At 31.5% G+C, this 24723-nt stretch overlaps 1 protein-coding gene and 1 long non-coding RNA gene across 4 annotated transcripts in view; one reads left to right on the top strand and one right to left on the bottom strand.

The window, feature by feature from the left end:
* Positions 1 to 14786: 14786 nt before the first annotated feature.
* Positions 14787 to 21329, bottom strand: LOC143065134 (uncharacterized). Its single transcript, XR_012975404.1, has 3 exons — positions 21230 to 21329; positions 19149 to 19825; positions 14787 to 18346 (listed from the first exon to the last, which is right to left on the bottom strand). It is a non-coding gene; the product is annotated as an uncharacterized LOC143065134 (long non-coding RNA).
* LOC143065133 (GATOR2 complex protein WDR24-like) overlaps positions 19714 to 24723 on the top strand; it is a 30297-nt gene continuing 25287 nt past the window's right edge. For 2 of the 3 annotated variants that reach the window (XM_076238506.1, XM_076238503.1), the window contains exons 1-3: positions 19714 to 19798; positions 23024 to 23111; positions 23860 to 23967. In XM_076238506.1, the coding sequence (XP_076094621.1) occupies positions 23069 to 23111; positions 23860 to 23967 (151 nt within the window). In that variant the 5' untranslated portion in view covers positions 19714 to 19798; positions 23024 to 23068. Of the gene's footprint in view, positions 19838 to 23023; positions 23112 to 23859; positions 23968 to 24723 lie in introns of all 3 variants that reach the window. The other variant, XM_076238504.1, reaches the window with a different exon arrangement.

Below are 24723 nucleotides of genomic sequence, written 5' to 3'. Positions count from 1 at the left end.
AGATAATTTGGTCCTACCCCCTCAGTCATAGTCTATTGACTTGGAAACTAGTAAGCTTAGTTTACATTATTAGTTTTCGATTATGTTTTATGGTGAACCACTAGTAGCCTACTAGTAGGTCAATGATATGTGGTGTCTGCATTGGCACATCTCGTTTCCATGGAGATTATTATAGTTGTTTTACTTTTGTCTGTCCCATGAATATTTTCGTCGCATTTTTCTCCGACAAGTATTCAGATTCATCAACAACTTCCTGTTTACCGAACACTTGTATGACACGTGAGATCGAAGTTCAAAATTTTGTCACATTTTTCTCTGCAACATCTTTACAAAGAAATCTGAAATTTGGTTTCAGGGTTTATATAAGTCAGTTATACCGTGTGATGCATTTTCATATTTATAACTCAACAACTTCCTGTTTCTTGAACACTTGTATTATTTTACACATGATTGCCAAGTTGAAAACTTTCTTCACATTTCTCTTGAACTACTGTATAAGTATTTCTGAAATTTGGTTTCAGTGTTTATATTAGTTAGCTATACCATATGATGCGTTTTCGAATTCATCACTTAACTACTTCCTGTATTTCAGTGGGGTTATCAGTGAGCAGTAGCTCACAGTTTTACTTGTTTGACCCTACACCTTCAGTCCTATATTTAAACATGTATTAGTTTGTGATTAGGTCAGTTTATGGGAAACAACTAGTGGTAGGTCAATGATATTTGGTATGCAGTTGTATTTGCATTTCATGTCCATGGAGATTATTTGGCCCAACCCCTCTGTCCTGCTCTATTGACTGAAACCTTGGCATAGTTGACATGTATTAGTTTGTGATTAGGTCATGTTATGGCATGTCGATGGTAATTAAAATGCAGCTGTATAAGCATAAGAACACCTCCTTTCCATGCAGTATATATGGTCTATTGACTGAATCATTAGCTTAGTTTTCTTGGTATTAGGTCAGTTTTAGATTAACACTTGGTGTAAAGTCAATGATATTTGGTATGCAAACTAATTGTCATTTGCAAATTTCATATCCATGGAGATTAAATAGCCACACCCACTCATGATGGTTCATTTATTGACTTGAAAATTTTTACATATTTAACAAGTTGATATTTGGTATGCAGTTGTATTGGCATTAGGCCATTAGCACATCTCATTTCCGTGGAGATTTAGCCCAGTACTTAATGTCCTAGTTCATACTGAGTATTCCTTCAACTTTACTGAATTCTTTATGGCAAAGCAGTTGTTGCATGCTTTAGAAACACAAACACATACATTGTAAAGCATTAAACCTATGGTTTGAGATTTCAAATAATCATTACCAGTAAGCTCTGCAAATTCACTGCCCATAGCTTATTTAATATTTTTTTGTCTATACTTACAGTACAACAGTTTTGAAACGGATATTCTAGTAAATGAGTATTTTTTTGGGGGGGGAGGTATCAACTTAGTTGTCATTTCCGTGCATATAGTCCTCAGTGGGTCTCCAATTCTTTTAAATTTTCTTGATTTGCCTTTTAAAAATGTAGGAACAAAGTTTATTTAGAGTATATATTGGTACATCATGTTTATAAGCAAATTGGCAATGGATCAAGAGAGTGTTTTTTACCAATTTATTTCCCCTAATTTATTTTCCTAAACCTAATTCTTTTTTTTTCACAGAATCTCTTGCGAGTTTTGATCTGGACAGTTTGGGGTATTGGTTTGATGATATATTGATCCACCGTTTAATCTCTAGCTGACCACCATAATGTTTGATATTCAGTATCATATTTTATAACTTGCAAGCTTTCAAATTGCAAATATATTCCACATTGGCAATAACTAATAGGGGAAAGAAGAACTGCCTAGTTGGTTAACACACTGAAAGAAATTTGGATGGTCGTTCGGGAAAAAGGGAATGTTGAGTAAAGGCATAAATTTGGGCTTGCAGCAGACAAAGTGTTGACTCCATAAAGCATTGTTGCCTACCATAAAATTCAAATATCAAATTTCTAGTATTGGATTTCTGGACCTTGGCTGTCTCAATATGGATAATTGATGGCTATCAGAGGACACTAGTTTGCTTTGAACAGGGATCTAAAGATTTGGTAAAATTATCAAAAAAAAAATCCCTTTTACATTTTCCAAGTTTACGAAGTTGCAAGCTTGCAAATTGATGGCCTCTTGATGATTACCAGTACTTCATTCATTTTTGAAAAAGGAAATTTTCATAACAACAGCTTGTCAGTTCATCTTCCTGTCCCACTTTAGTATCCACAGTTGCTTCTAAACTATGTGGTATTGTTTGGTGAAACTTTCAAATAATCTTTTTACCCATGATGTTCTTGCGCACCTAGCTCATTCTTTGCTCGATTGATATTTTGAGGGTTCACTATGTGATAGACTTGAAGTAGGGCTTGTATTGAAACTTTCTCATAATCTTAACCATACAATGCGTTTGTGAAGCTAATATTTGTTTTTTAGCTCACCTGGCCTAGAGGGCCAAGTGAGCTTTTATCATCACTTGGCGTCCGTCGTTAACTTTTACAAAAATCTTCTCCTCTGAAACTACTGGACCAAATTAAACCAAACTTGGCCACAATCATCATTGGGGTATCTAGTTTAAAAATTGTGTCCGGCGACCAGGTCAACCAACCAAGATGGCTGCCATGGCTAAAAATAGAATATAGGGGTAAAATGCAGTTTTTGGCTTATAACTCAGAAACCAAAGCATTTAAAGCAAATCTGACAGGGGTTAAATTGTTTGTCAGGTCAAGATCTATCTGCCCTGAAAATTTCAGATGAATCGGTCAACCCATTGTTGGGTTGCTGCCCCTGAATTGGTAATTATAAGGAAATTTTGCTGTTTTTGGTTATTATCTTGAATAATATTATAGATAGAGATAAACTGTAAACAGCAATAATGTTCAGCAAAGTAAGATTTACAAATAAGTCTATACTACCGAAATGGTCAGTTGACCCCTTTAGGAGTTATTGCCCTTTATAGTCAATTTTTAACCATTTTTTGTAAATCTGATTAATCCTTTACAAAAATCTTCCCCTCTGAAACTACTGGGCCAAATTAAACCAAACTTGGCCACAATCATCATTGGGGTATCTAGTTTAAAATTTGTGTCCAGTGACCAGGTCAACCAACCAAGATGGCCGCCATGGCTAAAAATAGATAATAGGGGTAAAATGCAGTTTTTGGCTTATAACTCAAAAACCAAAGCATTAAAAGCAAATCTGACAGGGGTTAAATTGTTTGTCAGGTCAAGATCTATCTGTCCTGAAAATTTTAGATGAATCGGTCAACCCAGTGTTGGGTTGCTGCCCCTGAATTGGTAATTTTAAGGAAATTTTGCTGTTTTTGGTTATTATCTTGAATAATATTATAGATAGAGATAAACAGTGAACAGCCATTATGTTCAGCAATGTAAGATTTACAAATAAGTCAACACGACTGAAATTGTCAGTTGACCCCTGTAGGAGTTATTGTCCTTTATAGTAAATTTTTAACCATTTTTCGTAAATCTGATTAATCCTTTACAAAAATCTTCTCCTCTGAAACTACTGGGCCAAATTAAACCAAACTTGGCCACAATCATCATTGGGGTATCTAGTTTAAAAATTGTGTCCGGTGACCCGGTCAACCAACCAAGATGGCCGCCATGGCTAAAAATAGAACATAGGGGTAAATTGCAGTTTTTGGCTTGTAACTAAAAAATTAAAGCATTTAGAGAAAATCTGAAATGGGGTTCAATTGTTTATCAGGTCAAGATCTATCTGCCCTGAAAATTTGAGATGAATCGAACAACCAGTTGTTGGGTTGCTGCCTATGAATTGGTAATTTTAAGGAAATTTTGCTGTTTTTGGTTATAATCTTGAATAATATTATAGATAGAGATAAACAGTGAACAGCAATAATGTTCAGCAAAGTAAGATTTACAAATAAATCAACACGACCGATATGGTCAGTTGACCCCTTTAGGAGTTATTGCCCTTTATAGTAAATTTTTTACATTTTTCATAAATTTTTTGTTGATTTTTAGAAAATATTTTCCACTGTAATTACTGGGCCAAGTTCATTATAGATAGAGATAATTGTAGCAATAAGAATGTTCGGTAAAGTAAGATCTATAAACACATCACCATCATCAAAACACAATTTTGTTATGAATTTATCTGTGTCCATTGTTTAATATGCACATAGACCAAGGTGAGCGACACAGGCTCTTGAGAGCCTCTAGTTTTTATACCTGCATGCCTTTGCCTTTTTTGGTGGTATCCATTTCGTACCTCCTGAACCCCTTACCGGTCTGGTCCAAGAAGCGCATCTAAAGCAATTACTACTACTAGCCTGCCAAAAAAGCGGTGAGTTCAAATCCTGCCATTTGCATTTGTTCATGATTTTGACTTAACAATTACCTAGGTTTCCTAGTTTTTCTGCTGAAGGTTGTGGTTCTCCCAGGGTAAAATGGCTACAGTCATCAATGAAAACTGGCAGCCACAATATAGCCTATATTGCTGAAAGTGGCTTTAAACACTTAACTATCAACAATTGCAGTTTTTGATCCAGAAATGTTCATAAGAGGGGGCCCGCTCCAGTCCTGCTTCAATGATTCCCTATATAAACAACCATTTTTTTTCAAAAAAGGGGGGTGGGCCCCTGAAAAACACTCTTAATCTGCCTCTGAATTGTTATTGTACAAGTTTTATTTTGATTTTTTAACAATAATTTTTGCTCTTTTCTTCAGTAAATAATGTGCATATTTCAGAAGGCATTTATATTGCTTCTCCTTTGAACCCAATTCATAATTTTGATGAATTTTTTATTAGAATATTCATCATATAATGCCATTTCCCACCATTATTTTTTATCTTTGGTATTTTTCAGGTTTCCTTTACCAAAGTATTAACTCTTCAAGGGGTTATCATTATGAGATCTTAGCTTGCATTCTCTCAAGTTTTTATCTACTTTCTTAGAGTCTAGAAAACACAACATTTAGTCCATCATGACCAGTGTGAATAAAGAAGGTACCTCGTTTATATCTTTTTTAAACTCCAACAGTTTAACTTCTGTCTTGTTCATAGTTTAATTTGCACAGTGATAGAACAAAGGTTGAAGATGTTGACCTGTTTTGAAAAGATTTTAACCTATCTCAGGTTCCTTCTGTGTGTTGCGAGTAGCTCCATTGCTTTTTTTTCAACTTTATATTTAGTTATAGACCACTGATTGAAGATTGGATGAATTTTCAATATTGTTTTCTCAGATTTTTCATGTGTGGAACTTGGTCATTTGTTTTTGATAGCTATAAAAAAATCAAAGAGCTGATAGCTCTGAAGTGGAAGAAGGTGAATAAAAGGTAACTTGAATTACCATAAAAGCAGCCCCACTAACCCAGGCTGCTTTGTTCCATTATCGTTATAATGTATTTTTTTTCTTCAAACAAGAAAAGGTCATAAGTACATGGATTTCCCATCCGTACAATCATTTTCTATGTTCAGTTGACTATGAAAATTAGGTAAAATCTTTAATTTGGCAGTAAAATTAAGAAGATCATATCATAAGGAACACATGTGTACTAAGTTTCAAGTTGATTGGATTTCAACTTCATCAAAAACTACCTCGACCATAAACTTTATAACCAGAAGCAGGACGGACGGACAGACTAGAAAACATATTGCCCACAAATGGAGCTTAAAAAAGTAAGGCTCGTTACATACCCGCCAACTTTTGAAAGTTCCCAATTCCCATATGGGTTTTTCCTGCACAAATTTTTTTTTAAAGGTTACAATTTTTAGCGACGTATTTTGCACGATCTGGATTGTCTAGAAAAAGTGTCATATTTGTATGATTAACTTACATGCCTTTTTCTTAAGTCTGTTTGCATGATTCTAGTTTTAATTCGGTAGAAAAAATATACATGAAGCTAGCAGACCAGGGTTTATTTTCCAGAGTAAGAATATTAGATGCTTGTTGAAATTTCCAATTTTAAATTATGCACAAAGATGGACCTTTAACAGGTTGGGAACAACACTCCGAATGAGATTAACCTAACTGGAAGATCAGTATAAACCCACTGTAAAAAATGAGCACCAAAAAAGTCATTTATATTCATATTATTTGATGAAACTTTTCCCCAAGAACTATGCATCTATTAAGTACTGAATAGTCAAAACATGTCAAAAGAATTTTCTGTTGTTTCTAAACTTATATCTTTTTTAATAATTTGACCCCTCATTTAGAAAAGTTGTTCCAAATATGAATTTTCCCACTTTTGAGTTTAATAAAAATCTTCAAAATGTACTTTATTTTTTTTCAACAGTAAAATGACCCCTTGTTTTAGGGACAGTCCCTCATTTAAGGGACACCACTCATAATTGGGGTGGGGTGGGGTGGGGGTCCCAACCTGAATACAAAAATAAAATATGTTACAACCAGAATTATGTCAATAAATTGTCAATAAATTAGAGAAAAAATACTATTTACTATCTTTATCATGTTTTTGGTAGTACAGTAGACTCCGGCTAATGGGATACCCAGATTGTCAGCTAAAAATATCTGATTACCCGATATATTCAATAAGACGATGAATGTATATTCATTAAATATTCTACAATAATAAGTAGATCTATTGCTTAATATGTGAAAGGGCTGGAGGATTGATGGAGTGATTTTTATCAATAACATCACCACGATGTTTGTGAAATAAAATTATCAGCTGATTATGTAGCTAATGAATAAATTTGTTTCCACTTGCAGTTTTTAAATCCTATATTCATTAAAATAAATTAAATATCCTGAAGTATTTATGTAAATTATTATCTTCCATCCATAGTTTGTCTTTACTTGTTTAGTAAACAAATTATTTACATTTTCACACAGGTAAACTAATTTGGCTATAAATAGATTAAAGCATGTCTGTGTAGAATCTCTTATCAAAAATCGTAATTGTTATAATTTTATTTCTTTAAATAATCAAATTTAAATTTATGAAAATATTCATGATTGATAAAATAGTATTGCTTGAAGTTTACGCTTTCAGAGACTATTTATGTTTAGGTCATGGTTCTTCACATAGTTGTAAACAAACCAATATGGCCGACACACGTGATTACCTTTGCACATGTGAAAAAAACATTTCTGACAAAAGTCAGATTTCTCTTGTCAAAAGGAATTTATATTTATATTGCAATACATTCTTCAGAAGGAGGTACATTGAGTTTCAATTATATTTCTTTTTCTATGAGCTTAGATTTTAATCACATTCTCCAAACAGCAACGTATTGCTCTTGTCAACTGAGTCTTGAATAATTTTTAAATAGATTCAAACCATTTGGAGTAGAAGGGCATCTAATTCACATGACAAAGGAAAACAATGAATTAAGACAACAATTTAATAAGAAGTATATCCTTTTTATTTACAAAAAAACAAAATCTTCTTGTCTGCAGGATTGCAAATTCGTAACTTCAAGGGCGAACTTGTAAACAGGGCGAGTTGTCCCGATACCAAATTCACGCATGCGTAATACAAATATCTACAGTTAAAACATCCTGTGACAAGTAAACAAATAACGTTCATGTGGATGAGATGAAATCTGATAATTTACATAAATAAAAGGGTCATATTTACAATAGTGATTGTTTTTCAATCCTAATTTACTAATTAAATGATTCAGATGCCTAATCATGTGTAAAAATCGGTGTCAGGAATCTTAAGTTGTTATGAAATTGTAATACACGAAACGAATGCGGCATACGGAGGCTCAATGCCAAAGGTCAGCCCCTTAAGTCTTCAGAAGACTTGACGTCTTCTTCCACTAAAAAGGTACCTAAATTGACCTACCTTATACGAACAGTTTTCCATCAACATTGAAAATTTGCATAAGGGGCCATATTAGAAATTTGCCAGTTAAATGTTCATGATTATCTCAAGTTTTTTTGGTTAATTTTATTGGTATTTATATGAGCGCAAATTTTTTTTGCGTCTTATAATGCTATCATTGAGTCTGCGTTGTCCGAAGACGCATTTAGTTTCCAGACAATAACTTAAGTATTAGTGAATGGATCTCTATAATTTTTACCAAAAGGTTCAATACCACTAAAGGAAGGTTGGGATTGATTTTTGGGGTTATGGTCCCAACAGTTAAGTTATTAGGGGCCAAAAAGGGGGCCCTAAATGAGCATTTTTGCAGTTTTCAAAAAATAACTTGTGTTTAAGTGTATGAATCTCTCTGAAATTATTCCACAAGTTACCATACCATGAAGGGATGGTTTAAGTATTGACTTTGGGGGGTTATGGCTCAAAATGTTTGGGAATTTCTATTAGGGGCAAAAAAAGGGGAAAAACTAGGTTTTTCTGGTCAATTGACAATTAAGACAATTTAAAAGCAGTGTAAGGGAGGTAATTCAAAAACATTTAACATACAATGTTGGTTATGTTCAGATAAAACCTCTCTTACACTTCTTTTAAATTATGTATAACGAAATTCAGATTTTGGACTAATAGCAAAAAAAGGGGGTGGTAGTAGTTTTCAATTTTTTTCCCCCAAACTTTTCAAATTCAAAATTTTTGAACAGTTTGAAGAAGAAATCTTTAATTGCACAATATTGTGCAATAGATTTGTAAGATCTTGACATTTGTTTTGTGTCAGAAACTCCTATTATGTCAAAAATTTGATCACAATCCAAATTCAGAGCTGTATCAAGCTTGAATGTTGTGTCCATACATGCCCCAATTGTTCAGGGTTCAACATCTGCGGTCGTATAAAGCTGCTCCATGCGGAGCACCTGGTTCTTCTTTTTTAAAGAAGAACAAATATCTTGCTTCGGCTTTAATTGTAAAATAGCAGAAATCATTTGGTCTAGATCTCTAATGAATAGAAATTTTGCCATTGGAATATAAATGCTTATTGGGGGGAAGGGAGGTTTTAATCTAGTTAAGCCACCAAATTTTCAGCCTGTTCCTAGTCGGTTACTTGGACCATGTTTGTTAGTTCTTGTTTTCTTCACCTTGGGGCATTGTGATTTCAGTGAGAACATTCGTTAGTCTGTCTGACCAACTTCAGGGTTAAGTTGTCGGTCAAGGTAGTTTTTGATGAAGTTGAAGTCCAATCAACTTGAAACTTAGTACACATGTTCCCTATGATAATATAATGGCAAATTAGTTTTGAACTCAATTTCACAGTCCAATGAAAATTGAAAATAATAGTGTGAGTTGGGTATCCGTGTACTATGGACACATTCTTGTTTCTGTCAGTTTTTTTCCAGAACTGTTTAATGTTAAGTAACTGATGTCTGTGGTAAACTTAGGTGGTAGTTTTGTTATTCTTTTTATTCTTAATTTGGCTTGGTTGAATAAAGTCCAAAACCACCTTGTAGGAAAGAGTAGATGGGGATTACCAAATAGAGAATAATAGGCAAAAAAATAAAGAACTTAGAAAAAAATGGCAAACAAAAATTAAGGCTAGAGAAAATGGGGTAATAAAATATAAAGAAAAAAAGCAAAAACTCAAGAATTTGGTAAAAATATACTAATTAAAGAATGTCTTGTTATTACAGATTAGTCATAATTATTATGAAAGTGTAAAGAGGATTTTTTTCCATGACAGGGCCAACCCCCCTTTTTTGGGAAAAATTTGGTTGATCATTAAGCGAATCATTGAAGCATGACTGAAGCAGGCTCCCTCTTAGGCAGTCAGTGGGCCCCCACTTGTGAAAATTTCTGGATCCGCCACTGAGGTGTACATGTCTAAGTGGCATTTGTCATCTGACCTCAACCTTATATTCATGGTTCAGTGGATAAAGTTAAGTTTATGTGTTTAGGTCTGTTTTTCTTATACTGTATGCAATAGCTTAACCATATTTGGTGTATTGAAATGTTTAATGATGAATATGTCGGCCTGGCATGTTTTATTAGACCTTGACCTCATTTTTACAGATCTTTGTTCAATGTTGAGTTTTTTCTTGCTCCATTTTTATATATTATAGGTAATAATATAGGTCACCAATATTTGGTGTATTGAATGATTTTAAGGTGTACTATTAGTTACATAGTGTGGTAGTGACCTAATACGATATATATGGGGTCAGTAAATTCCATATGGGGGGAGAGCGAAAATTGTTTTATGAAGGGACGTAACACCACTACTAACCGTGTATGAAATAAACCCCGCCTCCCTTCTACCTAATATGGAATATAAAGGGACGCAACTCCGCTAATAATCGTGTATGAAATAAGCCCCGCCTCCCTACTAACCTAATATCAATTATACATGGTCTTCACGCAGACGCTTTTAACCAATCACATTCCTAAAAATGTATAGGAGGTAAGATAAATATCTGTCTGGCAATTATCATCTGACCATGACCTCATTTTCAAGGTTAATTGGTGTCTTTTCTTGTTAAATTTGTAACTTGGATACTATATGCAAATGTTCAAATATATACATGTAAAGGTTGGAAGGTGTACATGTCTGTCTTGCAGAATTTACTTACCTTGGCCTTATTTTCATTGTTCATTGATTAATGTTCAGTTTTCATGGTTAAGTTTTTTCTTAAATTTGCAAACGGTCAACAATATTTCAAGCATATGTTAGATGTATAAGTATTCAAATTAGGCTTATCTGCCATTGACCTTATTTTCTTGTTCAAACACAACAAACAACAAGTATACAAAATTCGAGGTCTTCATGAACTTTTGTTATATTTACAAGTGGTCTAAGTAGTGTATCGCTAGCCTGTAAACACTGAGGTTGTGAGTTTAAATTCCCCATATGGCAATGCTCATCTCCAAACTTAATTGACTAGGATTGTCAAAAGGTTAGTGGTTCTTTAAGACATTCTGACTTCCTCCACTAATAAAAATTGTTGATTACGAAAAGCACAATAGTGATGAAAAACCAACCAATCAATCAATCATGTTCAACCTGACACAATTATTAGTCTTTGTACATTTTTATCTTTGTTCTTAAAGATATTGTTTAATCATGACAAGTGACAGATCAATTTCGATTTTTGTTCCAATCTGATGATTTAGTGAGTTATGGTCCTTTGACTTAAAAAATTAACTCAAATAATGATTTTTACGCTATATTTTTCGTCATACTTGAATAAAGTGATTTGAAAATTGGTACAAACTTTATCATAACGGGTTACAATTCAAATTTTGATTTTTTTCCTGCTCTGATTATTTTGTGCAGAGTTATGGTCCTTGGGCAGAACATTAACTCAAATAATCAGTTTTCTGCACTTTTGTCATGCTTGAAGATAGTGATTTGAAAATTGGTTTTTAGTATAATCATGACAAGTTACGGATCAAGTTAGAATTTTGTTCTGGTCTGATCATTTTGTGAAAAGTAATAGTCCTTAGACTTTTTTTTCAAACTTTTTTTGTAATTTTTGTAAAAATGACTTGATATTTGTTATATAGTTTTTACATGACAAGTTATAATCAAGTTCCAATGAAAGAATTTTTAACCAGTAGACTATGTATTGCCATGCAATACTAAAAAATGCTTGTAACACTAGTAATTTTGGGGCCCTTCATAGCTTGTTTGGTGTGAGCCAAGGCTCCTTATTGAAGGACATACATTGACCTATAATGGTTTACTTTTATAAATTGTTATTTGGATGTAGAGTTGTCTCATTGGCACTTATACCACATCTTCCTATATTTATTGTTAACCTTGACTTTTTCCATAGTCATGTATGAAAATTAAGGATTGAAACTGTAAGGGGAAAGGTTTATTTACCCCTTTTAATAGAATAAATTCTAGTTCTTTAGGTTTTGTGCAGGAAGAATTCTATTGTTAAAAAGAAAAGAAGATCTACTTACTGTATACAACTTCATAAAAGAACACAACAGGTGTATTGATCTTATTAGGTCAATAGTGGTTCGATTCCACTAGTGTTCATGCAGTGTTGTTAGTGGACCGATTTTCCACTCATTTATTTATTTTTTCAAATATAAATGCCCAACTTTATTGAATAAATCATTTCTTCACCCTTTAAATTGCCGGCTAAACCTTATTCAGGCTTAGGTTGTAGGACCTAGAAATTAATTACAACAAAGTGGTGATCCTCTATTGGCATGTGCAGTACTTCAAAATGTGCAAGAACTAAAAATGGATATTCTGCAACACTTATGTAGCAATTTGCACTAAACTATTGTGTACAAAATGGTGAGCCTTACAAAAGTTGAAAATGGAGAAAAAAAAATGCATGGCCACTTCCATCTGAGAAGTTGACCTAGCCATGATGTCTTTCAATGTTGACCCTTAAAATGAGGTCAGTGTCATATGATACTGTTATAATTGTGCAACTGTCATAATCATTCTGAACACCAAATATACTATAATTGATTACTTATAGTACATTAGAAACTAAGTGGCACTCTTACCACAACAAGCAATCTGTGAGTATTGCATGGCAATACATAGTCCCCTAGAAGTTAAAATTTCATTGTAATGGAACAAAATTCTAACTTGATTTATAACTTGTCATGGTATAAACTTCATAAAAACATTAAAGTGATTTATTCAATCATGACGAAAAAAACCCTGATCAGAACTGATTATTTGAGTGAATTTTTATGTCCAAAGACCATAATTCTGCACAAAATCATTAGATAGGAACAAAATTCCAACTTGATCTGTAACTTGTCATGATAAAACTATATACTAAATATCAAATCATTATCTTCAAGAATGACAAACAAACCTACTATTATGAATTTTCTGATTGGATTTTCCTCTGAGTTCAGTATTTTTGTGATTTTACTTTCTACCACAAAATTCTTCAGACAATTTACCAAAAAATGGAAAAAATGTCCTTTTGTCTTATAAAAATCATTTAAAAAAATGAGTTATTTCCCTTTGAACAGAAATCTACTAATTAATAAATATAAGTTTTTATTTAGACGGACGGGAGTTCAAACTTAAAGTCCCCTTTGACTTCATCAGTAGGAGATTTTTTTTTACATTCCCCAAAGACTTGACTTGAAAATGAAGTGATGGTCAGATGAAGTCTCATCAACTTAAAAATTCTATTCACCAAATATAGTAGACCTATAACTTATATAGCCCTAGACGCTAATCCAATATCATGAAAACTAAAAAAGTTGTTCACCCAACCATGAATAATTCCACAATCATATGAACCCTGTCTGACAAATATGTTGACCTGATACAATACTATACATCCAATATTTGTTCCTATAAGACATCAAAATGGCCTAGTAATAGGAAGAAGATACCGAGGGAATATACAAAACTCATAAGTCAGAGAAAAACTGACAACCAATGAAAGGTTAACAAATCCATAAACCCTCGCAAAGAAAACTTAAGATTGAGCAAAACAAACCCAATCAAAATCTGGGGTGAACTCAGAAAGGTAAGAAGTTCCTGCATCACATCTGACATCATTCATTTTACTAATTCTTGGTACAAAAGTTTCATGACTAGTTGCATTCTTATGACTTATATTCCTTCATATATTGTGTGGGTCATAAATGTTATATTTAGTTGGTTTTCTCCTTGAGATTTTCTTAACATGTTTTGATGGACTAGAAAACCATGCACTGATAACTGCTCTTGCATATACGTTTGTGATGTCTTCAAATATCAAGAGATGTAATTGCACTAAAGTTTATTTCAAATTTTGATTTCCATTGTTTTTTGGTTGCTCACTGTCATGTAACATGTATTTGTTCTTGGTCCTACCTTTACTAAAACAGTTGCACTAAAATTATTTCAAAGAACATGTTTTGCATAAAGTGCAAGAAGGACTGGATTCAAATTTATTAAAAACACTTATTGTGCTTCAATACTGTGATCTTGACCTTTTATTTATAAACTAAATCAGTGATCATCCACTTAGGATCCAGCATTAACCCAATTTCTATGAGCATTACAGGTAAAACCCAAGATCTATGACCTTGACATATAACCTGGTAATTACTTAAGATTCAGCTTCTAAACATAAAAGAGCATTATACAATTGGATCAATATTGTTTTGTATGCAATTGGATGATAAAGATCAATAAAGTTAGAAATAATGAAACTTATTCACTTTAGTCTTTTGCACGTTATTTCTGAAAACCGGATTTCAACTCTTAAAAGTTTTTGATCACCTAGATGAAAAGATTTTTCAACATCTTTTTGAGTGTGCATCAAACATATACACTGGTAAATAGCCCTTCTCAAGTGTAAATTAAATCTTTAATAAACAGCCTACCTAGTCATTTCTGGATATTTTTATGCCCCACCTACGATAGTAGAGGGGCATTATGTTTTCTGGTCTGTGCGTCCGTTCATCCGTCCGTCTGTCTGTCTGTCTGTCTGTCTGTCTGTTCGTTCGTTCGTCCGTCCGTCCGTCTGTCCCGCTTCAGGTTAAAGTTTTTGGTCAAGGTAGTTTTTGATGAAGTTGAAGTCCAATCAACTTGAAACTTAGTATACATGTGCCCTATGATATGATCTTTCTAATTTAAATGCCAAATTATAGTTTTGACCCCAATTTTACGGTTCACTGAACATAGAAAATGATAGTGCAAATTTCAGGTTAAAGTTTTTGGTCAAGGTAGTTTTTGATAAAGTAGAAGTCCAATCAACTTGAAACTTAGTATACATGTTCCTTTTGATAAGATCATTCTAATTTTAATGCTAAATTAGAGAATTTATTCCAATTTCACGGTCCACTAAACATAGAAAATGATAGTGCGAGTGGGGCATCCGTGTACTGTGGACACATTCTTGTTTATAGACTACATATGATTCCAAAATCAAGTTTTGAAAGTCTTTGGCAAGTAAATTTTATTGAAAAAACATTGTTTCATTTCTTGTTTATAATAGTTTACAAAATATCAGCCATTTTAAGAGACAGTTTTGACCTTAGACTAACATATAACCTCAGACTTCTATAAACAATCACTACCACTAGACAAAAATGAAGACTCAACTGGTTTAGAAACAGTGAAGATGAAGGACAATTTGAGATAGTTGTGTCTTTTCAGATACACCTATTATCAATGTATGATCGTAAAGTCTAGCATGAATAAAAGTTCAAGCTTGTAAAAGAAGCTGGTGATACCAAATATATATATATACCCTGCATGTCCAATTTCACTAACAAACAAAAAAGACAAAATTCACCAACTTCAATGAAGATTCTTTTATTTTTTTTTGCTTACCAATTTTTCGTGGATATTTGATTTCCTGGGTTGATAAATTTAAAATACAGTCTTTGGGCACCAATATACATTCATTGACAGATTTAAACTCATTTTTCATATGATGATTTTTAATCTCCGTAGCATGGAGTTGATGATTATGGATACAATTTTGAAATCTGACTAAAAACATTAATCAAAATCTAAATTTAGACTGATGGGACTCAAACTGCATGAGGCGTCAACTATAACATGTTTGAAAAAATCTAATGACATACAGCTATCAAGTTCATTTGATTAGATCTTGACAAACATGCAAAATGATTTTGGAAAAAAAATGTTGTTTTATAATTTAAGCCATCTAATAAAACAATGCTTATTTACCATTAAAATGATTAATTAATATGTTCTTTAAAATAACATGCATGGTTATCTTATAAAATGACAAGTAATATTCTTTTATTAAAACATTTTGTTATTTGTTTTAACATGAATTGTGTTAAAATATCACATAATATAATAACAAAATTTCAAATAAAGTTATTTCCCTTTGTTTGGACTAATATTTTTATTTGGCATAATCATGAGGTGAAAATAATGTATTTTTTTTATTATTTTGTAATGACTTAACAATGTGTGCATAATTCAACTGAGAAAAAAAAAACAATTACATAGTAAAAAGAATTTTGATATCAAGAGCAATTATAAATTGTGTCATTTTTTAAATGTAGTTCAAAAGCACTGCATTGAAATATCTCGACATTTAAGCATAACATAGACATCTCTTTGATTCCACATGTTCAAACACTTTAAATGCACAATGCAAATTTTGACTGCATTTTACTAGACCAATAAATAAATCTGAACTTTTCTATTTGTTAAAGGCCTTAAAATACAGAAGCAGGGGGAGATAAATGTGAATCAAAATTTCATGTGTTTAAATTCTGTTCCTCTTAAATTTTTCCTACATCTAACCAGAGACATATAATACAATATGTCTCTGATCTAACTAACACAGTTTTCAAAATGAACAACCTATATCAATCAATCAGTACTATTATTTGCTCTTTAAACTGTATATTCTATCTTAATTTTTAGTCATGAAATCATGTTGATTAGTGTTTAACTTTTAAAAACAATCTCAACACTGACAACTTTGTTCAAAATTAGCTCTGTTATTTGAAAAGTGAATTTATTTGAAACAAAAATGGAAAACAAAAATCTAGATTAAAAATTCTGCATGTAATATGCAGAACAAGCAAAATCAATAATTTTAGTTTACAACAAAGTTAAAACAGAAAACAGAAAAATAGACATGTATATGTACGTTGCATCTTTAATTAACAACAGGCAATTACAGGGTATAGTGTGTGATAAGATTTTGTGAGGGAACTGAATGTTTGCTATAATATGGTTCAGTTGAACATACAATTATGACAATTTTAGACCACTGATTTATATGTATAGACTTTTGTAATCCTAGAACTACAATGTACCTTTGGTTATAAACATACATTAAATGATGCTTAATAGCTATATGCATACGATTAATTTGTCTTTTAAAATATTAATATCATGATGTCATGTGGCTACATGTATCTGTGCTTTGCTTTTGTGCCAATTCGCATTTCATTTGTGCCAAAAAAATCTTTCATTTGCGCCAAAAATTAAACCTTTTGTTTGCGCCAATTTAATGGTAAATACAGGGAAAAAGTTTAAGACGTTTAATAATAACATGAATAAGACAGTTTTTGTTTGTATAATGAAACATCTTCCTCAGAAACCAGTCATCATTAAAAAAGATAATTAAGTAATGTAAAAACTTGACAGTTCTGTTATAATTTTAAATCAATGTTAAAGTCTGGTGGATATTTTATTTCAGGGGTTATATATGTTTCCAGAACATAGTCAGCGACTCAGCATACTTAATGCATCTGCCAATTTTGTCCCAAATTGCTTGTTTCTGAATCCTTAATATTATTTCATTTGTATAATATCGATTAATGTTGATTTATCTGAATACATATTGTTTAAACTAAGACGAAATCTACAAAAAGTGATCTTCGATACCGGCAACATTCGCAAAATCACATTATGCATAGCCTGTTCAAAGTATATATGAATAGAGTGTGACTCTCTAGTCACAAAGCTTTAAAATAAAGTTTCACGTTTGTGTAGCAAATTTTACTTTTTCGTTGAAGAAATTCATATACTCCTGGCACATAGTTTCCATTATATCCACAAATACATCATATTATAAGAAAGACATTCAAGATTAACTATATAGTAAAAAATGATAATTCAACTTTGAACATCATCCATCAATAAAAAATTCTCAAATTTGTCTGTTTCATTATAATATGGATATCTAACTTTTCCGTTATATATTACCTGCATTACCTGATTTGCCTGTCCAATGTTCAATATTAAAATTCTTAAAATGAAACAACATAAAAGGCAATTTGATCATTTAAAGACCAGTTTTGTTCACCTCACAAAATCTTGTCAAGCATTATTTTACATAATAGTAAATAAATGATCAATTTTAACAAAGCTTTAACAGAAATTCAAATCTTCCAACATACTAAAACTGCAATGAAAATTTTAGTATAAAAATCAATTATATATGCTTTAATATTGTTATACATGTAGTTTAATATAAAAACAACCTGAATGAAAACAATTTAAATTTTCATATATAAATATAAAATACATTTTACAGCTAAAAGTTCAATATGTTCATGTCTTCAACAAAGTAATTTTTCTTCAGTTTTATAAAACAATATAAATTTTCTAATAAAATAGTAAAATTCAGCTGCCTGTAAATTTCTAGCTAGTCTATTCACATGGTGATTTGGTTTTCAGAAACTTCTTTAATTGGTGATGATTTAACTTTTCTAGTTTTTTTCTTCAACTATATATTCTTGATATTATTTTTTAGCTTCATCAAGGTTAATGCAACTATGTGACAGTCGTTTGGCACAATAACAGGCCTGCTGCCTAACTAAAAACCCTTACACGAAGTAAGGGAACATTTTGAATAAAATACTTTTTTCTTTGTCAAGACCTTGTTGATACAAGTACTGGGGATGTATTTTTCCATGGGTCTTCAATCATACTAAAATGATAATAGTTCTCTATGGAACTGCCGCCTCTTTGTGTATTAAATCCGCCACGTCTTGAATTCTGTAAAGTGTTAAAATTTTCAAATTAATTTTAAATCTCACAAGGATGATTATCAGTCATGTCCATGTTCATTGGCCAAATAATATTATAACATGATCTACTGTATTATATAGATTTTAAAATCATAGTGGTTTTTTTTTTAATTTGCCTTATATTCTTACTCAATCATGATCTTTATAAAACTTTACAGTTACATATATCTTGTATATATATTGGTTAACAGAAATAACTGAAGTGGAGACTTAAAATAGCTTTAGAGATTAAACTTGGTGTCTTTCATGTATTGTTTTAGACAGTTCCCGGTTTTGTTTATGATGATGTTTATATTTTTATACAGTAACTTTAAAATCAACTTATCATAAGACATGTAAGAGATGTAGATCAATATATCATGAAGATTATGATGATGTCAAGGTCAGGTTTAAAGTAACTGTCTTTCAAGTAAGATACAAACATTACATTTGCATGTACAAAGGCCTATAGACAGGATGACTATGGGAGAGTTATTTGTAGTCATTTTAATTGCAAATTGCTTCATGTACTGTATAAAACTAGGTAGTCAAATTAATTATGACACTATTCTTTTACTGTCGCGTCAAGACCAAGACAACAAATTTAAATAGCCTTTCAATACATCATTAGAGATTGTTCCAAACAAAAATGTTGATAACAGTTAACAAAGTGAGTTAAAACAGTTAACAGCTTTAATTATCTCAGATAACAGTTAACAACACATTGAAAAGGACCAAAACAGGTTAACATAAAAAGGTATTGCCCCCCTCTATACTGTATATACATATACCTGCTGAAAACGTTGATTGTAAGATCTTTTCCCGCTACTATTGAAACTGTTATATGCTCCTGGTGATGTATAACTTCTGTTGAGAGGTGACTGTGGTGTTTTAAAGACATCATTTGGACTAGAAAAATTATTGTGTGTTGTACTTGGTGTGCTAAATGAATTGTTTCTTGGGCTCATATTATAGGGTTTATTTTGAGCACTGTTTCCTCTAGGGCTCATATTATAGGGTTTATTGTGAGCACTGTTTCCTCTAGGGCTGTTGTTAAACTGCGAGTTGTGAGAGAAGTCTTTTCCTCGAGGACTGTACTGGTTATAGGAAGGTCTCTGTGTCTGTGGTTTAAATGTGTTGCCACTTGGACTACAACTTACAGCAGGACTACCCCACGCTGGTATAGGTCCTGTGCTGTTCGTCGAAACATGTGTGCGCCCTTGGTCATTACAATGATTTGGAGAGTTTCTGTGAAATGGGGATCTATGAGGTTCTTTGAAACTCATTTCTGGTATGTATCTTTCTCTTGCACATAAATCCGAAATTAGCTACAACCGGAAACGGTCTAACTTTTACAGCACAGAATTTGATGACGTAGTACCCACCAGGTGTTTTTTCAACGAAGTGAAAGTATCATCTCCTTAGACTGTTAGAAGATTAAGTCAGTATTCCTATTCGTTAATGATCCCTGAAAAGACAAGTAAACGAAAATATATCTCTAACTTGTCGTTACGTTTTTAGAAAACATTTTTTCTCATTGATTGACCGATACTGGAAAATTTGTTGCTGATCACATATAATTTTATCAAAGTGAAGTCTGACCCAACATGTTCGCACCCCACATGTTCACTACAAGAGTCCGTCTACATCCTATTTTCATTAATAAATAAAAACCTGGTTAAATTAGAAGAAATTTTTTTTAATGACTTATATCGACGATTTTCATTATACATGTACATTTCGTCAAAATAATTTCAAAAATCTGCTTATAATTGCCTTAGGTCAGTATGTCACTTTAAATTAGCAATACACTTATTATTGCACGATTAAAATCTCATTGAACTCCAATCTATGAAAGTGGGTGAATTATTTTTGTAATTATTTTAGTCTTCCAAATAGACAAAAAAAAGTTTTATCAGTTTGATATAGTGAAGTCAAAAGTCTTATGTTCGTCGAAACACAGGACTGCACCTTATCTGAATTAAGGAAAATGTTAAGTGGTTAAAAAAAATGTCCTATTTAATATTTGACATGTTAATAATTAGATTCTTTAACAAGGTCGTTAAACATGGTAAAGAGGGGCTATGAACACAGAAACATCAATGAACATGTGAAATAAAACTCGGGAAAATGTTGCACGAAAAATAAAAATCGTAAATATATTGAATAAAGTACAAGAAGTTATTACTCATCCATTTTTGGATATCATGCAGTCATTATTTATTGACATGAAGACCTTGAGATCAACTCTTAGTTTTCGCTAGTTGCATCTGATTTGAAGAACAAAATATTTATAGTAATTCATAGTAATTTAAAAGCCTGGAAACACATAATTTTAAACTATACCTGTACTGACTTTGAATTTAGTTCTAGTTTACTTTTTAATCAAATGCGAGACATGCATGAGAAAGAGTACCAACACGTAACACCGAAAATAAATAAGGGGAAACACAAAGCACGCACGTCAAACAAAACACGAGAAAACAAGAAATAAAACGGCAAAACATGTTGCACAAAAATAACCCTTTACCACCCTTTTTATCTAGATAGGAAATTTAAAGTTGTGAACACTTTGGTAACAAGTTTAAACATTATTTATGAAATTTGTCACATCTTATGCAATGTAGATTTGCATGCACAAATAGAATTCAGAAACAAACAACAAGTGCTTATATTAATATGTCTCCTAGTAAGGAAGTAAATTTTATTTATTTAAAGCATGAGCTCTGGTGAGCTCTTTATGCAACTATCACATAAACAAATCATGCATCATCATGCAAATACTATCAAATAAAAATGAAAAAAAACATGCAAGTATCATGAAAACAAATCCTGACCCTTAATGTTATCATATAATTTATGCTGTACATACCTGTTATCACAAACCATTCAGTTTTTACACAATGATGCACTTGACCCATTTAACTACACATATATAAGGAAATCAAGTGTTACATTTAGTCATCAACAGCATAAAAGATTGACAGGTGCCACTGATTGTATATCAAACAAAAAATGTCTTTGATGTTGATTAGTAGATGACACTAATTACATTTGCTAAACATAGAACAGATTGCCAGAAATAGATAATTGGTTATATGCTTTTGTTACAAATTTAATTGATTGGTCTCTTACCTATTTGATTAAAGAATATACAACATGTATATACAGTAGTAAGAATGATCATAAATAAAAATAAAATCTGCAAGAGCACATATCATTTATCTTGTGAAGAGACCTGTGGTTATTTTGCTTACAAACAATCTTTCAATCGACTTACAGTGACTTGACTGTTAGTGTTGCTATCCACCAATTGCAACTCATTCAAAATTTTGACCAAATTGCAATTTGTTTTATAAAATCAAATTGTTCAACTGGTCAGAATATTGAACAAACTGTTCAGTCAAAATGTGAAAGTGCAAGGTGATAAAATAAAATATACTTACAATCCTATAAGACTTTAACTCCACTTTAATGATGTTATTACTAAATTTGTCTATCAATCTGTATAGTTATATTATAGCCATTACCATTCTAAAGGTAAAATGTTTTATTTTGAATTGCTATAAAAATGTCCAAACTAAGCTTTTATATAGTTTTTCTTTCGAAAAGGATTTTATATTTATAAGAATCAAATATCATTTAAAATAATACATCATATATTCAGTAAAATACGTGTGAAATAACAATATGCTATTGATAAGTTTCCTTGGGGAGATAACCTAAAATACTGTTCTTTTGAATAAAGATTTTTTGAAACCAAAAAAGATTATCTCCCCTTCCTACAAACATATTGCAATTTCACAAATATTTTACTGAATATGAAATGTTTTTATTCACATAATGTGTGATTCTTATGAATATAGAATACTTTTCGAAAGAAAAACTATATAAAAGTTTAGTTTGGACATTTTCATAGCAATTAAAAATAAAACAGTTCACCTTTAGTATGGTAATGGCTATAATATAACTATACAGATTGATAGACTGATTTAGTAATACCATCAATAAAGTGGAGTTAAAGTCTTATAGGATTGTAAGTATGTTTTATTTTATCACCTTGCACTTTCACGACTTGACTGTGGTTTTCTATAGCAGTTGGTTCAAATTTCTGACCAGTTGAACAATTTGGTTTAATAAAACAAATTGCAATTTGGTCAAAATTTTGAATGAATTGAAATTGGTGGATAACAACACTTACAGTCAAGTCACTGTAAATGTTCCATAAAAAATATCAATATGAAAATGACAATGACACAATGCATTTTTTTAAATCAATGTTTTTTTTTAATTATATTTTAAAATAGAAAACGTTTTAGTTCTGTTTTTAAAGAAATTGTACTTTTTTATCTCAGGAAATCAAGAATTTACATTGCATTGGTTTTTAATAGTTGACCCATGAACGTAATATATTTGGTCACACAAAACCTCTTATAACAAGTAACCGCTAGTTTGAGCAGGGTAAAAAAGAACACACAAGAAAGTGGTACATAATTTAAACAAGGAAGTTAATTGCATGGTAGATTTATAATTCTTTTTGTATTTCTGAATTTAAAGGGCCAAAAAAAGGCCTTATAAGTGTTCTTAAGATAAAGGAATGTGAGATATATAAGGCTAAACAAAACTATTTTGTTGATTTGACACTAATATTCTTATGTATTTACAGAACTTTAACAGAGAAACAGAATGAAGTAGTTGCTAATTACAGAAAATGTCAGTTATGCATAATGTTAGTAAAGCTGTACATGACCGAGGTATATAGCAAATTAAGATAAAATGATAAGCTTTGTAAGCGGACACATAAAATTCATTGATCATAGAACTTCCACTTAAATATTTTTTGCATTTGACATGCATGATATATATTGTGATTGTATATATTTTGTACTTTGTTTGGTCATGGAATTTTAATTTGCATTAGGGCCCAAGATTGTATCCAACATGGCACACAGTGCTCATACATTGTACCTAGAAACAGGCAATAACCAAGTAAAAGAAAATTTAATTGGTGTAATTTGCTTTTATCTGAATGCATTTTCCCAGTATATAGGATTTTTATACATCAATAAAAAAAAAAGAAAAAGATGACACATATGCACAACATTTATTTTTCTGTAATAATTGTTTCTTATTCAATTCTTAAGTTAAAACCTGGCCAGTAGAGCTAATATTACACTGTCTTATGAATATTTAATTGTAAAACGCAAGTGTTGCTATGTGCATTTAACTGTAAACCTTCGTTCTTGTACTTGTTTGAATTTGTAAATTTGTATTAAGTTCTTTTTTTTTAAAACTCTATATTCAGAAAGCCTCAGGGAAGCAGTTAATGAGATGATATTTTTATCACAATCTTTAGTTTTCTATCTTATGTTTTCTTACTGATGTTTATTTTTTTTTGCTCTCTCACTATTTTTTGTTTTTTGGAGAGTGAAAATAAATCTAACTATTGTTGAAAAGCTTCAAATTTAAGTTAATTCTAGTGAAATATTTATTTTATTTCAGTATCCACCAATAATCCACATAACAGCTATGGGATTAATTGTGAGGGAGCTGTCAATGCCATGGATCTCAACAGAGATTTCTCAAGGGTAGTTGTAGCAGGTAGAAATGGTATGTATAAGGAGAGAAATTATTCATCTGAGATACAATATCAATAAATAAGCTTTATAATTTGAATAATTTGATATGTACATAACTGTAGGACAAAAAGTCACAGGACATAAAGTCACAGTTCAGTTTTTATATTTTTTTCTTTGAATACAAACATTTTTATGCCCCATTTATGGGCATTATGATTTCTGGTCTGTGCGTCCATTTGTCTGTCTGTCCGTCAATCCGTTTGTTCGTCTGTCCGTTCGTCCCGCTTCAGGTTAAAGTTTTTGGTCGAGGTAGTTTTTGATGAAGTTGAAGTCCAATCATCTTGAAACTTAGTAAACATTTTCCCTATGATATAATCTTTCTAATTTTAATGCCAAATTAGAAATCTTATTCCGTTTTCACGGTCCACTGAACATAGAAAATGATAGTGCGGATGGGGCATCCATGTACTTGGGACACATTCTTGTTGTACATGTATTCATGTTTCTTAAACTCTATACATACAAAAGACCATTAAAGCAGCAAGTTGCTTAGTCTACATATTAAAATATTTTTTCAACAGATTACTATTAAAACCTTTAAAATTATATAATTCATTGACATTGTAGCATATTAATTTGAGGATATTCAACAATATTTTATATTTTTCGGTTGAATGAGCATACTCTAACAGAGCTCTTATTCCAGAGATGACAGCTTGAATAGAGAAAAATAACCTGTACAATTTTCAAGAGACATTTTTCAGTTATTGCAATGATATATATCATG

This window comes from Mytilus galloprovincialis, chromosome 2 (assembly GCF_965363235.1).
Source record: "Mytilus galloprovincialis chromosome 2, xbMytGall1.hap1.1, whole genome shotgun sequence".
In the NCBI taxonomy this organism is placed as follows: Eukaryota; Metazoa; Mollusca; class Bivalvia; order Mytilida; family Mytilidae; genus Mytilus; species Mytilus galloprovincialis.
This window is presented reverse-complemented; position numbering and strand designations above follow the sequence as displayed.